Source organism: Rutidosis leptorrhynchoides, chromosome 11, assembly GCF_046630445.1.
Source record: "Rutidosis leptorrhynchoides isolate AG116_Rl617_1_P2 chromosome 11, CSIRO_AGI_Rlap_v1, whole genome shotgun sequence".
NCBI lineage: Eukaryota > Viridiplantae > Streptophyta > Magnoliopsida > Asterales > Asteraceae > Rutidosis > Rutidosis leptorrhynchoides.
In genome coordinates, this window is record NC_092343.1 from 216,490,173 (window position 1) to 216,509,702 (window position 19,530).

The 19,530-nt window shown below is 38.1% G+C and overlaps 1 protein-coding gene across 1 annotated transcript; it reads left to right on the top strand.

Annotated features, from left to right (window-relative positions):
* The first annotated feature begins 306 nt into the window (after nucleotides 1-306).
* On the top strand, nucleotides 307-4,497 carry LOC139875395 (uncharacterized mitochondrial protein AtMg00810-like). The gene is made up of 4 exons (XM_071862732.1): nucleotides 307-1,033; nucleotides 3,694-3,781; nucleotides 4,054-4,204; nucleotides 4,318-4,497. Exons 1-4 carry the CDS (start codon nucleotides 307-309, stop codon nucleotides 4,495-4,497), a joined length of 1,146 nt encoding a protein of 381 aa, XP_071718833.1.
* Nucleotides 4,498-19,530: the final 15,033 nt, after the last annotated feature.

Genomic DNA, 19,530 nt, shown 5'->3' on the forward strand with positions numbered 1-19,530 from the left:
AAAACCTCGCAACGAAATCAATTAATATGGAACATTTTTAATCAATAAGAACGGGACATTTCACCGGTTGCCAGACTTGAGGCAATACGGATGTTTTTGGCATTTGCTTCGTGGAAAGGTTTTAAAGTTTATCAGATGGATGTGAAGAGTGCATTTTTATATGGTACTCTTCCAGAGACGGTGTTTGTGACTCAGCCACCGGGTTTTGTTGATCCACATCATCCAGAGAAGGTGTATCTCTTAGAAAAGGCGCTTTATGGTCTTCACTAAGCCCCGAGAGCTTGGTATGCTACTCTATGAAACTATATGATAGAGAATGGTTTTAGAAGAGGGGTCATCGATCATAATTTATTTATTAAGGAAAGGGGTGACGATATTATGTTGGTACAGGTGTATGTGGACGATATCATCTTTGGGTCAACCGATCAGAAAATGGTTGATGAGTTTCAGGATGTAATGCAAAAACGATTCAAGATGAGTTCACTAGGGGCAATTAATTTCTTCTTAGGGTTGCAGGTTGACCAAACAGAAAAGGGCAATTTTCTACATCAATCAAAGTATGTAGCTGACATCTTGAGCCGGTTCAAGATGGAAGATGAACGAATTGCCAAGAATCCTTCGTCGGTGAATCACTGGATTAGACCAGAAAATACAAGGCCGAAAGTCAATCCAACCCTATACAGGGCTATTATTGGTTCTTTAATGTATCTTACGGCGTCTCGCCCATATATCATGTTCGCAACTTGTTTGTGCACTCGTTATGAGGCACAACCGAATGTGAATCATATGTTAGCAGCTAAGAAGATCATGCGTTATCTGAAGGGAACTCCAAGTTTGGGCTTATGGTATCCAAGAACGGATGGGTTTGATCTAACGGCATTTAGTGATTCTGATTATGGGGGTTGTAAGAGAGACTTAAAATCAACCTCGGGTGGTTGTCAGTTTCTAGGTAGCAGGTTGGTAAACTGGCAGTGTAAGAAACAAACGGCAGTCGCACAATCAACGTATGAGGCTGAATATATTGCAGCGGAAAGTTTTACTTCTCAAGTTGTCTGGAATCAGCAACAACTTCGGGACTACAGTTTACAAATTTCTAACACTCCTATATATGTTGATAATACTGCTGCTATTGCTGTTACTAAAAACCCTGTTAATCATTCTAAGACTAAACACATAGGGATCAAGTACCATTTCATTAGGGACTGTTATGAAAAGAAACTAATAGATGTCCTACAAATAGGTACTACAACCCAAAGGGCTGACTTGTTTACGAAAGCTTTTGACCGACCTCGTTTCCTATTCCTGTTAAATGTGTTAGGAGTGAAAGATAGGGCGGAGGTTGTGTCCGACAGAGAGTTATTGAAGTAACCATCCAAATCTGTATCTTTTGTATATTTGCATTTACATTTTGCATCATTTTTGCATGATACTTAGTTTATTTATCTGTTTTGCATGATCATTTTATTTTCTGTTATGCACTTTTAAATTGAAAAACCAAATAGATTATGTTTATTTGCTTTCTGTTGAGTAGAATAGTTGATAAAATTGCTTCATCAGAAAATACAAAAACATTGAAAAATGAAAAAGCCATAAAAATCAGAAAAACCATAAAAATCAGAAAATGAGAAGTTGCTATGTGAAAATGGGAAATGATTGTATTACTGGACTTGCATGTTAAACGTTCTGTGGAAAAAAAAATAGTACATGATTAGTTAATGAATGTTGATAAATTTTGAGGATTGAATTTTGAAATGAGAGGATCACTTGTGCATAAAGTAAATAATCTTGGTAAGGGAATCGTGTAAAGGTTTACAACGGTTGACGGTAGTCACTTACCTATCATTGAGAATATATTGAGAAATGATTGTTTAGGAACTCAACAGACGGTTGAGGTTTCCCCTACTACGAGTTATACTCTAGTGAAGGATTGACAAGTAAGTCCACAAGGTGAGTTTACTCTATTCGAACCTATACCAGTTTATATTTACCTTTATTGCTTGGGCCGAAACGCCTTAGGTTAGTCAAGTATCCAAAGGGGGGTTGTTCTTACTATGAACGGGTCGAAAATTTCAATTCTGTATTACAGACATTTCATCGGTTTGAGAAAGTTATTGAAGGAGACTGCTTCAACGCCAAAGGTTAATGTTGTAGTGTGGTTCATCTCTAAGTGTGGTGCATCATCATCCAAGTTGTATTTATTCCTTCATTTCAAGTTGTTTTCATTTATGTTTCAGTTTGCAAAGGCAAAAGAGCAACATCAGAAAATCCAAAAAAAAAAAAAAACAAAAATGTGGATTATGTTCTTGGTTATTTGTTCATGTATATATGTTTAAGAAGAAATAAAGATGGTGCACCACATCGAATACAAAGAGTTCGTGCTATAAAAGTTTAGACTAGTTTACAGTCTATCAGAAATTTCAAGACCACGTGTGAAAGATGATCAAAGGCTATGCGGATCATAACAATTTTAGTTATCTATTTCCGAGGGGGAGAAGTGCCAGAGTTTCATATCTAGAAAAATCAAATCATTCTGTTGTCCGTGATATGGGTTGTGCCGACTGATCTAGATAGCTGGCTACATTTTCTAGAGGGTATTCTGACTTAGAATTCCATCACCCCCAAAATCATCATATCATTCCATCATTATTAGCTTTCCGCTCAAGCATAGGGTTTATAGCGACTGGCAACTGTGTTCTTACGGAGTATGCAATAAAATTGAGATAAACAAAGCCTTCTGAATCGAAAGGTATAAGTTTAAGGTAGAAGCTCATGGCTGACAGGGTTGCTAGAAACATCGTGAGATGTTCCTGTTCAATCAAATCGAAAGTACATCGAGGTGATAGCGGACATCGTCAATATATTGTGCTCAATTGACTACCTAATAAATTTGTGCGATCTCAAGTGAGGACTAAGTTTAAGATTATTTACCCATGTGCGCAAGTGATTTTCAAAAAGTCTGGGAGGAAAGTATGATAGGTTTATTGATTTTCAAAGACTGAAAGTGTATGTACTTGAAAATCGAAATGGAACAAAAAATTCTGAATGAATTTGACGATGTTAAAGATACATAATATAGTTCAGTTCTGATCCCATGAATTGGTTGATTAATTCATCTTTTCACAAAAATATGAAGTTATGTTGTGTTAGCTGTATAGTTTGTTCTTAACAGTTTTATTTGTTTTCATGCTTGTGATAGTCACTATATGGTTAGTTTAATGATTTAATTCATCATTATGTATATGCATGCATTATTTTACTTTTCCATAGTTTGCATTATAAAAGAAAAAAGACAAAAAGATTTAGTGTGTTCTTAATATTTGTGCATGTTTCATACTGTATATTTTGCATCTGCATTTTGGTGGTTACTTCATAAACTCTGTATGAGTGGACCAGGGGGAGTAAGCAAGTGTGAAAGAGTTAGTAAAAGAGATCCGTAAAACGAAAAGTTCATTAAGTCGGGTATTAATTTATTTGACTTAGGTTAAAATACTTTTGGATCTGGAAATGATGGGAAAAAGTTGTGATTTTATGGTTTAGGTTAAATAAGTGAGATGAATTAGTTGAGAATTAAAGCTAGAATTGAAAATTAAATTTTAATGGTTAAATTGCTACCGGACGGTTACACAATGCAACCGCACGGTTACACCATGAAACCGCCCGGTTACGTGTAATTAAAGAGTTTTTGAACTTCAGTTACAACCGTACGGATACAATTTGCACCCGCACGGTTGCATAATTTTTGGGCAGGATACAACCATGCAACCGCACGGTTGCAAGATGGGTATATATACCCCAACTCAGAACCGTGAGTTGTTTGTGCTCAAAATTGGTTAAGTGTAAAATTCTTCATAAATTGCAAAGTGCTAAGGGGATTTTTTGATCTCGTTTTATTGATTCTACTTGAGTTTCTCATCAATTTCATCTACAACAGGTTCTATTTCATCCATTAAATCTCTTGTTTTAATTAGTTTTTTATTTTGTATGAACTTAAGATCAATATAGGGAGTGTTGATGTGTTTTAACTGAAATTGTTATTTTAAACATGCTAATCAGAGGTATTAGATGCTATTACAATGATTTATTTGATAATCAACACTTGGTTTGGTGGATTTGGGTTTTGAAAACCCTAACTGTTCGGATGAATACAACCGCACAGTTGCAAACCTGCAACCGCACGGTTGTGCTTGCAACCGAGTACTACTCTGTGCATCCGCACGGTTGCACAGCAGATTCAAAGTTTAAATTGATCACTTTTTGTTAATTTATTTGTCAGTTCAATGTGTTGCTTTAACCATCTTTAAGTTTTGTGTGTTATAGTTCCTTTCTATGGCGAACAGAGCATCGCACAGGGTGTCTCAGAGTGAAACTGAGAGTGCTATCACACAACGAATAAATTTGATTGCTGGTCGTGCTATCCTTACAGGGTGTCATGTGAGAGCTCAACCAGGTTTTTCTGCTTACTGGAGAGGGATAAGTGCTGGATCATTTCTTCATTGAGATAGGACTTATTACCCTAAGCTCATTAGGGAGTTCTATACAAACTTTGAGTTTAATGAGAGAAAAGTGAAAAGTATTCATCTGAATATGTTTGGGTATCCCTATGACTGGACTTTAGAAGAGTTTGCTGAAACATTAGATATACCAGATGGTAATTTTAGGTTCTTCAGCATAAGCAAGGATATAAACACTGCTCCAAGAAGTTCTGCAACTGGAAACTTGTTTTCTTCATTTGGTTTTGTCTCTGGCTTGTGTAAATCTGGGTTCAAGTGGCCAAGAAGGGGACCAGTAATCATCAGAGAGGAAAACATTCGGGATGAATTCTGTCAAGCTGACCGTGACTGAAGTTCTTTATATTATCTATTGATATTGATATATATTGATATTGATTGATGAAGGGTTTGTGTTTGGTTAGTCAAATTTCTTTCAACTTTGCTTATGTAGTAGCGAAAAGAATGGTAGGGCTGCCTTCGTCTGCTGATCTAGGTTTGCCTTATGGGTTCCTGCTGAACAATTTCTTTGAAGATGATGATGAGTTGGTGCATCCAACGGATGTGGAAGAGGTGGAAGCTGAGGTCTTGTATGCAGCTTAAGTGTTTATTTGGTGCTGATGATTGTCTTTAAGTGATTTCTTGATGAAACTTTGTTTGTGTAATATTGGTGACTTAGTCTTTTGATTGTGGCTTGATGGTATGTAAGTTATGAACTTGATGGACTGGGATGTTTAAATTTGTGTAATATATGACTAGGTTAGTTTGTTATGCTTATGATATCCATGCTTAATGTCTATCTTGTGTTTCTGTTTTCATGAACTGTGAACTTGAATTTGAATGTTTCATTTTCAAATTTATTTCGATTTGGTTGTAATTACTTAATTTTAACGTCTTAATATTCATATTATTGAATGTGTTTGACTGTGTGATTAGTTGTTTTGCAGGGAAAGTACAGTTTGTCGTTTTAGATAATGAACTGGGTCCTAGGGGGAGTTTGTTGGTGCATAATTAGTCCCCGAGTTCATTATAATCAAGTTAAAGTGCTTTATTGTTTAACTTTCTCTGCTAGTATACAACCACACGGTTGCAGGAATGCAACCGTACGGTTAGACAGGCAACTGCATGGTTGCAAGGTGCAACCGCACGGTTGCAACGTGCTGTGTGTATTTAATGGGTATTAAGGGTTCATTGTTTGGGTTATGAATCCTAACCTATCCTACACGTACAATTCGATACCCTGGTGTTCTAGCATTCATTATAGTCGATCTTTAACATATCTAAGTCGATTTTGTCATTAAGATCAAAGGTTTACATTGGATTTTGAGTATAAAACCCAATAACGAGATTTTCCGCACTCGTTATTGAATCTAAGATCGTTTAATCCTGTTTACACGATCCAACAGGTACAAATTGGAGGAAATGGATTCTTTCGTGTCTCTCATCCGGCCCTCCATTTCGATTCTTATTAACAGTTCTCCCATGAAGGAAGCCTCTTTAAATAGGGGGGTAAGGCAAGGTGACCCTCTTGCTCCATTTCTTTTCATTATCACAATGGAAGGTCTTAATGTATTAACTAAAGTTGCAGTTGAAAAAGGTATATATAAGGGTGCAATAATTGGCAATGATAATGTAATTATTTTTCACCTTCAATATGCGGATGATACCATTTTTTTGAAGAATGGATTGAATAAATGCACGAAGTCTTATGTACCTTTTGAAATGTTTCGAACGTGCTTCGGGATTAAAGGTGAATTATAATAAAAGTCAATTGTTCAGTGTGGGGGTTAGCAAAATCGAAGTGGATAACTTAGCCAATTGGTGTTTTTCTAGATCCGGCTCACTACCTTTTATGTATTTAGCTCTTCTTTACAAGTGGTGATGGAGGTTCAAAACCGAATCCAATATTTTATGAGTTAAAGTAATTCGTAGCATTTATGGTTCTAATTGTGGACTAGTGTCAAGTGATGGGCTTGCCCGGATATCTATTGAAAAAAAATGGAACTGCTACTTACAAGTTAGGATAGTGTACTAATAAATATAGCCATAAGATAAGGGTTATCATTTTAATTTTAAAAAATGCTTTACATATTTGTACCATTTTAATAACCACCCCACTAACATAAAAATAACCAACTTACTAATTGTTTTGTAAAAAAATTTGGTGCACAATTTTTTTTCTTAAAGATAGCTCTTAGGCTATCATTAGAAAAATCCATAAAAATAACATGGTACTAACAATTATATGAAAAAGTAAGTATATACATACAAGGTAGACTACGTGAATACAACAACATTGCTATGACTTCGTAAGCTTCCATTTTTCTATCGTTAGCGAGGCATTGTCACTAGACTTATACTCTAATAATGAGAAAAGCTAACGTCTAGCCACATCAATAATCGTCGTAACAACATATATGCTGAACCAAACTTCTACCGGATATAAAACGATGAGACTTACTATCTTGTCAAGTAAAATAATTCGTTGTCAAGAGTAGTAGAGCAATAAATTAAAAAGAAACACTAATCAACGTCTTCCAAGCATTCCAAACAGCTACCAGCTTTAAGAAACTATGTCTAAAGTAATTAGAAGTATATGACATCTCTAAAATTGTCGTGCCTTCAATAATACTTGATCGAGAAGAAAAAAAAACACTCAAAGAGAAATGATAGTGACAATCTGGTTATATTTTATTTGTAATAAAGATAATGATAACATCAAAGCAGAACAATATGTTGCGATATCATTTATCATATAGAAACATATACATTATACTTTGAAATGGTAATATTAAAGCAAAATAAACATGTATCGTGTATAGGATAGCCAGGGAAGAGGCAGTGCACGAAAAAGACAACAATACGAAAACAAGTATTGACCAATTTTTCTCGGGCTCTGTCTCGTCCCCGTCTACCCTCACATCTCTACACGTTAAATTTACCTTCATTCTCATAGGTCAATGTTGCCCCTCAAACTGACCAATGTTCAATGTTGCTTCACCACTTCTCAAAGGTTGCCAGATATGTTGATTGATTATAGGCTCAACAAAGCTGTTACTAATAGACCACAACATTTATTTGTAGTACATTATTTCTATACTTGTTAGTACATTTCCAAACTTGTTAGTACACTATCCTAACTTGTAAGTAGCAGTTCCATTTTTTCTGTTTCACATCCCTAAGTTTTGGATATATGACAAAAACACCCCTTTTAGAGGAGCATTTGTAATAATATTATAAATCACTAGAAAATATGTTCTACATCAGCAACTAGGGATATCAAATAAAATCGTCATTACACTCAATCTTAGATATACATAAAAAATATGCTTCTCTTGCAAATACTTTTCTCAACTACGATCACCGGATCTTCTATTCATCTACAGACATCGTGACACCTATCCCTATAAATATAACTTATGCTTAATTCACATTTATATATATAATAGTGATGACAACAAATGTAAAAATGTAGTAAAAAGGAAAGAGCACGCGTATAGTATTGTTGCCGCGACATGTGGATCATGTGGAGATTTAGAAATGGTAAGATTTTTGGTCATCAAATGAAGATTAGTGAACTTTTTGAGTCTATGTAATTTTTTTTTTTTTTTTTTTTTGGGTTAGATATAAAAGCAAATATAATATTTCTAGGACCGATTGATTCCGTAATCATTTGTAATTGTTTGGTTTTGGCCTCTCTAGTTTCTTACTAGTTTGAGGTTTTAATAGAGTTGGTTGTTCGAAAAAAAAAAAATTGTAGTAATTAAAAAGATACGGCCATAATTTAAGTGTTAAACTTTTAAGGGACTACTAGTCTCTTAAAAATAAGATGAGGGAGGTGAGTATACAAAAAGAAACTTTAAATGAAGCCAACACCGTAGTACACCAATTAAGAATAGTCGTAGTACTTAATTAAAAGTATAGACGTACTTCTCGACTCATAAGACCATCTTTAACAGTGATTGGGCGTTTTGTCGTGTTGCTAGGTGGGGTGGTGGGGGTGAAGGGTGTTTATGAGCATGCTGGTAACTGCTAAATAATGGGTGACGTGCTGAATAGCGTATTGATGGGTAGGGGTGGAGTATTTTTAATTTCTTTTTCATTTTTTTTGAATTTAATTTAATTTTATATATTAGTTATATTATTATTTTGTAAATATAATAATAAAAAATTTATTGTAAAAAACACACCAAAATTAAAATTAATAATACGATTACATTATTTATTGACAATCCTAAAAACACACACAAAAACATAAAATTACTACTTATTAAATCCTAGAAATATAAAATTACTACTTATTAAATCCTAAAAACATAAAATTACAACTTATTAAATCCTAAAAACATTCTAAAAGTCTCATTCAATCGACGCTCCCAACGGGACTACTTCCAGAATCGTCGGGAGGAGGTGGATTAACTGTCCACATGCTTAATCCATAATATATAACTAAATTCGATTACGGGTTTTTCTGGCGTCTTTCTTAACCTTCTTCCAAATGTTATTATCGAAACGAAAGATTTCCGCCTTCACTTCATCTCGATAGAAGATAGTCGAAAATGGGACATTTATTTCTTTTCTGATTAATTTTTTAACTCTGAAAAATTAAATTCATTAATGTAGAAGTCGTTAAATAGCATTTTCGATCTGCCAATGTATCCTTTATTGTTGGTCGTTAAACTACCTTCGAAGTGAACATCGAAGTTAGCTGACATTGGTGCCATTGAAATGAAGTTGAAACTGTATACGTATGTGTGTGCATATAGTTGGAGAGTGTGGTTTATCTTCTTCAGTATGTACATGTATATATATATATATATTGTTGAAGTAAAAATAACCGTTGCAAAAACACGGATCAATATACTCGTTTAACTTCAAATACATATGCATACAACATATAAAAACACTACACGTCGACAAATTGGCTCAAACACGCTCCAAAACCTTCCCGTGCAGGAAGCTAGCAAGCCAAACTCGATACCCTGCAACACGCCTTGTTACCGGCGTGTTACAGGCGTGTTAGGCCTAAAACGCGAGTAGCACGGATTGTTACTCATGGTCTAAGTTCAAGAGGATATACTTAAGAATTTAAGATTCAATATTTAATTTCATATAACATATAATAAAGAATAATAAAAATATGCTAGCTATTGTCTTAGGATGATTCTTGGACAAAGTAATCACATTATTATTAATAATTTAACAATTAAAGATTGTATATTAAGTATTTTGAGCTAGGCCCATTACCGACTCATCCATACGGATCTATACATGGACTATTCAAGGGTTAATATATACACATTAAAAAATTTCAGTTACTCCGATGTTAAGTGCTTAGGTAGTGCAGTCTTAATCCACGACTCAGCTGTGAAATTTTATGGTGTCAAAAAGCTTCGATGCTTTAACCAACTCCCGTCCGTTGATTCGATGATGAAACATAGTGACCGGGCTTTATTAGCCATTGGTGTCACTCTAGCGAAGCCTTCTTAAATCTTTTCAAAATTCAGTTAGAAGCTTTGTACTTGGATCTCGGTTATGATTGTTGCAGGTGACCATACCTTGTTAAGAAGTATTATGTAATTCATGTAGTTCCAAACGATATATCCACATACCCACTTTGCATCTTGCCAAATTATTTCCCATTCGAGGTATTTACGAGCGATTGTTTTGCATAGAAGCTTCATCAAAATTTGTGAAGCACCATGATTGTAGGTTCTACCATTTGAAGAATAAATTCCAGATGTTAACTACCTGTTGGAAAGATACTCGAGTATGATCTATGGTTTCAATTGAATTGCTGCATAGCGGGCATAGAATCGAGTCCAAATTTATTTCTCATTTTTCGAGCTCCGAATGTGTTGGTAGTTTATGCATTTTGCTCGCCATATAAAAATCTACAGCTTTGAGGTAGTGCTTTGTTTCGATTTGTAACTACTTTCGATGAGTGATTCGCGAGTTTGACTTGATCTACTAAAGTTGCCATTGCTTTTGTTGTGAAATCCCACTTGAATCAAGGACCCACTTCTATGAGTCCACCCTGTCATTGAACAAAAAGGATTGAATAAGTTGATTTAGATCAGATGATTTGTTTGATGTGCGACCCCATAGGGTCCACCCTATACCAGTTTGCTCCAATGTCAGTGTTGATTCGTTTTAATCTATTCAAAATAGTAGCTTCTTTGTTTGATTCGAGGCAAAAGGGTCTTTTAAAGGTATTCTGAAGTTTATCCCGTTCGTCCATAAATCATTCCAAAAAGATGTGTTGCTTCTGTCCCCAAACTGCTTCGAAAAAGAGTTTCAAAAATTGAGTCTTATGTCATCTGCCTCCTTTCCTCTTTTAATTAGGGGATGATTCTCACACACTGTTTTTTGATCCTCACACACCAATTTACTTGAACTCCTCACTAATAATAGGGTAAAAGGGTATGTGAGGATCAAAAAACAGTGTGTGAGAATCATCCCCCTTTTAATTATGTCTAGCCATGTTGATCTTTCAGTTATGATCCTGCAATTATTGTTAGATACAAGACCCCTTGTAACAACCCAACCCGTTAACCGACCAAAATCGCAGCATAAAAAAAAAAAAAATTAAAACTGAGCTGTCCAGATGGGGTGCGCGGCGCGCACCCACACCTGTGCGCGGCGTGCACAGGGCCTGACAGCCCGCTGTCCACTTTTTCCAATTTTCGCAAAAAGATCTCTTGCTTCCCGACACTTTTAGACCAAACGCTCTTCACAACAATTTATATTAGTTAAAACTAATACGTTCCAATAATAAAATGAGTTTTACGAGATCGGTCCCACATCGGCCGTTTTACGACTTTCGTACAAACTACAAGTTTTCGACCACATGATTTTTAGCACAAAATAAAGATCGAGCATGGCGATTGGGGATACGCTACCCAATCCTAATCAATCCAAAAGCAAGATCTTCTAAAGCAACTATGCGAGTCCACTAGTTCCCACGCTTACCCGAGCCACCGTCTCCAAGCAAATCTATAAAAATGTAAACAACGAGAGGGTAAGCTAACGCTTAGTGAGTGAGAATATACTACATACATATATATGCATAAAATGGACACGCCACACAATATCAAATAACACATACCGGATCATCCGAGCATATAGCAAGCAAAACTAAGCTTACCGTACAATTGCGATACCACTAGCTACAACATCAATGTAAGTTTACTCACAACGTTATGAACAACACTACCAAGCTACACCCGAAGGGCTAGCTACAACACATCAATATCAAAACATAAGATAATATAATATCCCCGAACCAACAACCCAAGGCTAAACACTTAACCTTAACAATAAGATGACCGTATAAACCGAGTCACCATGAATCCGCTCTAACCGAAATTCACAACTTAACAATAAGATGATCGTGCAAACCGAGCCATCATGAACCTATATGTGAAGTGATCTCTATAACCGAGAACCGCTTCACCCAACCCACACCTATCCTACACATACATATGCACATGGGATATTAACACTCACCTTTTCGCCTTGATGAATGCGACCGAGTAATTCCGCAACACGTCAATGGAAAGTACCTAATCCATTATCACAAATACAATAACACACTTAGAGTGGATTTACAAACCAACTCAATTCGACACTTAGTGCAAATTCAACCAATTGCACTTACAAACACCAAACGAGTCCAAACTAACCACTAATCACTAATCACAAGTGAAAACGGTCCTAATAAGCCAAAAGAACCCAAACTTAAGTGTTTAACACTTATCAATCTCAAAATCACCCAAAAACCCTAATTTTGACTCAATTCCAAAATTAGTCTTTCAAACACACCAAAAGGGTTCCAATACTTCCATAATCACTAAACCTAGTGATTAAACCCAATTACAAGTCATAAACAAGACCAATTTGTTCGCCAACCCAAAATCCACCAACAATAACAATAAACCCGATTACTAGCATCAACAAACTCACTTCAAGAGTTTTAAATGGGTTTCTCTACAAATCAAGTTCAAACCCTAACTTTGAATGTCAAATCAAACAATGAAATTCGGAGTTAGAACCTACCACAACAACCAAAACGTAGCTAGGAACGAGGTGAACAACTTTAAAACCCGAGACTTTGATCAATTCAAGCTCCTTCCTCTCCAAAACCCCAATTCTCTCACTAGAATTCTCCCTCTCTCTAAGATACTTGAGAGTGATGAATGGATGTGAAAATGATCCAAAAGTGGATCCAAACCAGCTGATAAGGCCTGAGATCCGGCCTCAAGTGAAAAGACCAAAAAGCCCCTCATTAAACTTAAAATAGAAAAAGACAGAATTCTGTCGCTGGGCATGTGCGCGGCGCGCACACCTTATGGTGCGCGGCGCGCACCCATGTCTGGGCAGATTCTGACCTTTTAACTTTTACACTATGCTTCACCCACTAAACGTACATCATTATAACTCTATGTACCATAAATATTTGGGTGTTACAACTCTCCCCCACTTAGAATTGATCACGTCCTCGTGATCCTTGTCACGAAACCAAACGGACCCACACTCTAAGGTCCTCAAACATACGTTCCAAACCGACTCCTACCACAATTATCATAAACTCGAAGATTAAACCATTTACCAATTACACACGTACACGCATTTCGAGACATGCAATACACACGACATCCGAAAACTACCACAATCGCTTAACATTCGCGAAAACATCATGTTTCCTTCCAATCTCTCTAGGCAATCCTCCCCAATGAACCACCTTTAACACTAAATCGTCATCCGCGATTTATCAAGTCCTCAAATCCGAGCACTAAAACTTGCTCAATCCCTCACATTGGAAAAACTCAACCAATCTCTTACCGAGGTATCAATCCCTTAGCGTACCCTTACCGAGTACAATGCTAAAAGCAGCCAAGTCTCAACCTAAGGTCAACAACCCGAAACGATGAAGACCGAACAAAAACGAATCCTTACGGATACGCTTACCACTAAACATCCTTTGTAGCGCGCAATACAACCAATACGCCACTATCCTAACATCATAAGTAACGGCTAAGACCGAAAGCGTCCAAAACGACTATCGCAACGCTAAACCCAAGGTGCACAAAAATCAACTAGTGTTACACCCGTAACAACATGTGAGCGAAACACGGCTATTGCCTCACTAATCCCACGACATGGTCCCCACGACCCCACCATCGGCGTATAAAACCACCGTTAGTTCACACAACGTGGCCCTTACGACCCCACCATTGGTGTATAAAACAACCAATAGATCACACATCCAACAACAAGAAGGCTGGCAGAAAACTACACGCGACCCACTTCCCAAATCTCAACAACGAATGAAGTCAGTGGACCCCGTCAATGGTCATGCTTCACCGATATAACACTACACCCTTGATGAAGTCAGCGGACCCTGAAGGTCATGCTTCACCAATCAACGATCTCATGATGAAGTCAGCGGACCCCGAAGGTCATGCTCCACCAATCAACGATCCCATGATGAAGTCAGCGGACCCCGAAGGTCATGCTTCACCAATCAATGATCTCATGATGAAGTCAGAGGACCCCGAAGGTCATGCTCCACCAATCAACGATCCCATGATGAAGTCAGCGGACCCCAAAGGTCATGCTTCACTAATCAATGATCTCATGATGAAGTCAGAGGACCCCGAAGGTCATGCTCCACCAATCAACGATCCAATGATGAAGTCAGCGGACCCCGAATGTCATGCTTCACCAATCAATGATCTCATGATGAAGTCAGAGGACCCTGAAGGTCATGCTCCACCAATCAACGATCCCATGATGAAGTCAGCGGACCCCGAAGGTCATGCTTCACCATTCAATGATCTCATGATGAAGTCAGAGGACCCTGAAGGTCATGCTCCACCAATCAACGATCCCATGATGAAGTCAGCGGACCCCGAAGGTCATGCTTCACCAATCAATGATCTCATGATGAAGTCAGAGGACCCTGAAGGTCATGCTCCACCAATCAACGATCCCATGATGAAGTCAGCGGACCCCGAAGGTCATGCTTCACCAATCAATGATCTCATGATGAAGTCAGAGGACCCTGAAGGTCATGCTCCACCAATCAACGATCCCATGATGAAGTCAGCGGACCCCGAAGGTCATGCTTCACCAATCAATGATCTCATGATGAAGTCAGAGGACCCCGAAGGTCATGCTTCACCAGTCAACGATCCCTTTTGGCCTCGAACAACGAGTAGCGTAACATCGCGCTCTGCTACGCCATAGTGAATCCTAACGGATACCACTACCCATTCACAAAATCGAGCAAGAACTGCCTATATCAAACATAGACACAAAACAATAATTCTCTAAAAGAGGATCCGATACGCACATCCCTTAATCGAGGGATTTCACCTTGCTCACCATACCCGTCCATTATCTCTCAACGAGATTTACCACATTACTACCTTGGTGATATTTCAAATCCAAAATCATAAGTACAATTTAACCGAAATTGTACTCTACCAAAAATCGACCAAATCTAGGTCCCGACGCAAATTTTGGATCTACCAAAAGCATTGTCCGAAATCTCACACTAAAATCTCCTCGTGCGGGAGTGTAACTCCCCCACTTGGAACTACGTTCCATAACCGCATCTCGTACACCCACACAATGCTACCAAAGGTAGACTTTACCAATAATTGAGTTCACACGGCCCATCACCACGTCTTGCTTCAACTTTGAGCATACCAAGGATCCTAACCTATCCTTAAACACTTCGAACAAAAAGTGTACCACAAATTACACGAACTATACACTCGCAATCATCCAATTGCTTTAGTTTATCGAATTTCACCCGATCGCTCATGAACCTAAGGGTTTCACTTCGGTACCCTAAGTACAATGTAACCGCAACACAATCGGAGTCGAACACCACGCTAGTAGGTATAAAAAGGCACCTAATGTCGCGTCATGTAGACTCCTTTACCAACATGCATCGAGATCAACACTCGATTTCAAGAGTTTCAATCCACCCGACGAACCTCATGGTTCATCAACTTCAACACGAAAGCGATCACGCACTTAACGACCGAACACCAAAACCCATTTCCATGGTTTGGTAGAAACATTTCCCAAATACTAAGGAATGCTTGGTTGCACCAAGTCTTACGCCCTTCGCCCGACAATCAAACGTCACCATAGGGTACTTCCATTAGGAATGTCACCCACATCAATAACATGCACAACACCATTGAGACTTTAAGGGTCTCACTCAAACGAGCTTAACGACCCGATACCAACCAAAATGCTTAAGCACCCAAGGATTCGCACCATAGGATCAAGGCACAACACACCACTTATACACTCTACTGAGAGCAAACCGGAACCATAAACGTAAACCGCCCGCTTGCTACGAATTATCTTCAACGGAGAATAAAGTTTAGCTAAGACTTACGCACATACCGCATGTTATAACAAATGAACAACATATAATTTTGTACTAAAGGTACCTGATGTAGCGCTGTTGGGCTTCCGTGCACCACTACCCATCATGTATTCGCGCTCTAACCTCCTAACCCGATCGTCATGCGATTCAGAACACTCTGACTTCTGTGTCCCTCCATCTGGCAAATGAAACACCTGATTGAGCCTAAAGGCACCACAGTACAATCTTGTGCCAAATGACCCCGTTCCCCACACTTAAATCACGTGAGCTTGTAACCCTTCTTACTCTTCTTTTTCACATTCCCGACGCCTTCAGGCGTACTTCGTGCCCTCTTACCATGAGCACCATGTAATCCTAACCTTGCAAGTACATCTTCATCATTACTACCTCGAGGTTTGGGAAACCTCTTTTCAAACTCTTCCTTTACAACATTAGTCACTTGGTCTCGGACCATTTCCGTCATTTGTCCTTCGACCAACTCCTTGGTTACTTCCCTAACTTTGCCGGTGAAAACCGAGACATATTGTTCAAACACGGCCTCAATCTTTAACGTTAACTCATCCTTCTCTTCGTGAATAGGCTCACTCGTTCCGCATCCATCTTCCATTTTCATTCTAAGGAATGCAAACGATTTGATCACGAACGTATAAACCACACGCACAACACCGTCCCATCTTGCTAAACACTCGTCGTACATCACTTGTTAGACATGATTTGCACCCGTAATAAGGTTTACAAGTCCTTATTATGCGTACACGCCGTATCAACTTGTTAGTACAAAGACCGCCTCGCTTGATGTCATAAACAAACACAAACAAATTCCACGCAACAACAACACATGCGAGAATTATTATCACAACACAATAATATATTAATAATATCCGCATTATTAATATGAACGTTAGTCCACTTACAAACAAGGCACTAACTATAACCCATTCCGACTCGTAATCCTACAAGTCCCGCAACAAATAAGCATACACAAAAGTATAAGTCTAGGCACCTATCTCAAGTCACCTAAATCCCTTAGACCATGCTCTGATACCACTTGTAACAACCCAACCCGTTAACCGACCAAAATCGCAGCATAAAAAAAAAATTAAAACTGAGCTGTCCAGATGGGGTGCGCGGCGCGCACCCACACCTGTACGCGGCGCGCACAGGGCCTGTCAGCCCACTGTCCACTTTTTCTAATTTTCGCAAAAAGATCTCTTGCTTCCCGACACTTTTAGACCAAACGCTCTTCACAACAATTTATATTAGTTAAAACTAATACCGTCCAATAATAAACTGAGTTTTACGATATCGGGCCCACATCGGCCGTTTTACGACTTTCATACAAACTACAAGTTTTCGACCACATGATTTTTAGCACAAAATAAAGACCGAGCATGGCGATTGGGGATACGCTACCCAATCCTAATCAATCCAAAAGCAAGATCTTCTAAAGCAACTATGCGAGTCCACTAGTTCCCACGCTTACCCGAGCCACCGTCTCCAAGCAAATCTATAAAAATGTAAACAACGAGAGGGTAAGCTAACGCTTAGTGAGTGAGAATATACTACATACATATATATGCATAAAATGGACACGCCACACAATATCAAATAACACATACCGGATCATCCGAGCATATAGCAAGCAAAACTAAGCTTACCGTACAATTGCGATACCACTAGCTACAACATCAATGTAAGTTCACTCACAATATTATGAACAACACTACCAAGCTGCACCCGAAGGGCTAGCTACAACACATCAATATCAAAACATAAGATAATATAATATCCCCGAACCTAGAACCCAAGGCTAAACACTTAACCTTAACAATAAGATGACCGTATAAACCGAGTCACCATGAATCCGCTCTAACCGAACTTCACAACTTAACAATAAGATGATCGTGCAAACCGAGCCATCATGAACCTATATGTGAAGTGATCTCTATAACCGAGAACCGCTTCACCCAACCCACACCCATCCTACACATACATATGCACATGGGATATTAACACTCACCTTTTCGCCTTGATGAATGCGACCGAGTAATTCCGCAACACGTCAATGGAAAGTACCTAATCCATTATCACAAATACAATAACACACTTAGAGTGGATTTACAAACCAACTCAATTCGACACTTAGTGCAAATTCGAGCAATTGCACTTACAAACACCAAACACGTCCAAACTAACCACTAATCACTAATCACAAGTGAAAACGGTCCTAATAAGCCAAAAGAACCCAAACTTAAGTGTTTAACACTTATCAATTTCAAAATCACCCAAAAACCCTAATTTTGACTCAATTCCAAAATTAGTCTTTCAAACACACCAAAAGGGTTCCAATACTTCCATAATCACTAAACCTAGTGATTAAACCCAATTACAAGTCATAAACAAGACCAATTTGTTCGCCAACCCAAAATCCACCAACAATAACAATAAACCCGATTACTAGCATCAACAAACTCACTTCAAGAGTTTTAAATGGGTTTCTCTACAAATCAAGTTCAAACCCTAACTTTGAATGTCAAATCAAACAATGAAATTCGGAGTTAGAACTTACCACAACAACCAAAATGTAGCTAGGAACGAGGTGAACAACTTTAAAACCCGAGACTTCGATCAATTCAAGCTCCTTCCTCTCCAAAACCCCAATTCTCTCACTAGAATTCTCTCTCTCCCTAAGATACTTGAGAGTGATGAATGGATGTGAAAATGATCCAATAGTGGATCCAAACCAGCTGATAAGGCCTGAGATCCGGCCTCAAGTGAAAAGACCAAAAAGCCCCTCATTAAACTTAAAATAGAAAAAGACAAAATTCTGTCGCTGGGCATGTGCGCAGCGCGCACCCATGTCTGGGCAGATTCTGACCTTTTAACTTTTACACTATGCTTCACCCACTAAACGTACATCATTATAACTCTATGTACCATAAATATTTGGGTGTTACACCCCTCCCCAAAAAAGAAAAAAAAAAGAACAAAGAAATTGCATCTTATTGTTTCGAGTGACTTAATGACCATGGGGGCCTTAAATAATGAAAAGTAATATAAAGGTAAGTTGTTAAATATCGATTTCACCATGGTAAGTCTTCCACCGAACAAGATTGTTTTGGCTTTCCATTCTGAGAGTCGTTTCTTGAGTTTGTCTATGATCGGTTTCCATGTCGTTGCCTTCTTCATGTTAGTTTCAATTGGCATTCTGAGTTAGATAAATGGAAACTCACCCGCCGAACAGTCAATTTTCATTGCCATGTCCTCTATGGCCTGTTTAGAAACACCAATACTATAAAGGTTGCTGTTTTTGAAGTTTACATTTAATCTGGAAATTTCCATGAAATATTTTAATAGTTTTGAGACGTTTAAGCGTTGTATCTACTCCATTCCCTGAATAAAATGGCATCATCCGCATATCGAAGATGTGAAACAACTACATTTTCGTGACCCACCTTGATACCATTGAAAAATCCGCTTTCAATTGCACGTTTTGATAGAATATCTAACACTTCTGCGGTTATAATAAACAAGAATGGGGAAATTGAATCACCTTATCGAACCCCTATTCCCGGTTTGAATTCTTTTGTGGGTGAACCATTTATAAGAATTGAGATCGAAGATAATGAC

Bases quoted from the DNA above. Each gene is read 5' to 3' on its own strand.
- LOC139875395 (XM_071862732.1), top strand. From the start codon at position 307: ATGATAGAGAATGGTTTTAGAAGAGGGGTCATCGATCATAATTTATTT. The intron at 1,034-3,693 runs GTTTTACTTCTC...TTTGAACTTCAG, and splicing joins TGAATATATTGCAGCGGAAA to TTACAACCGTACGGATACAA. The intron at 3,782-4,053 runs GTATATATACCC...CATGCTAATCAG, and splicing joins ACCGCACGGTTGCAAGATGG to AGGTATTAGATGCTATTACA.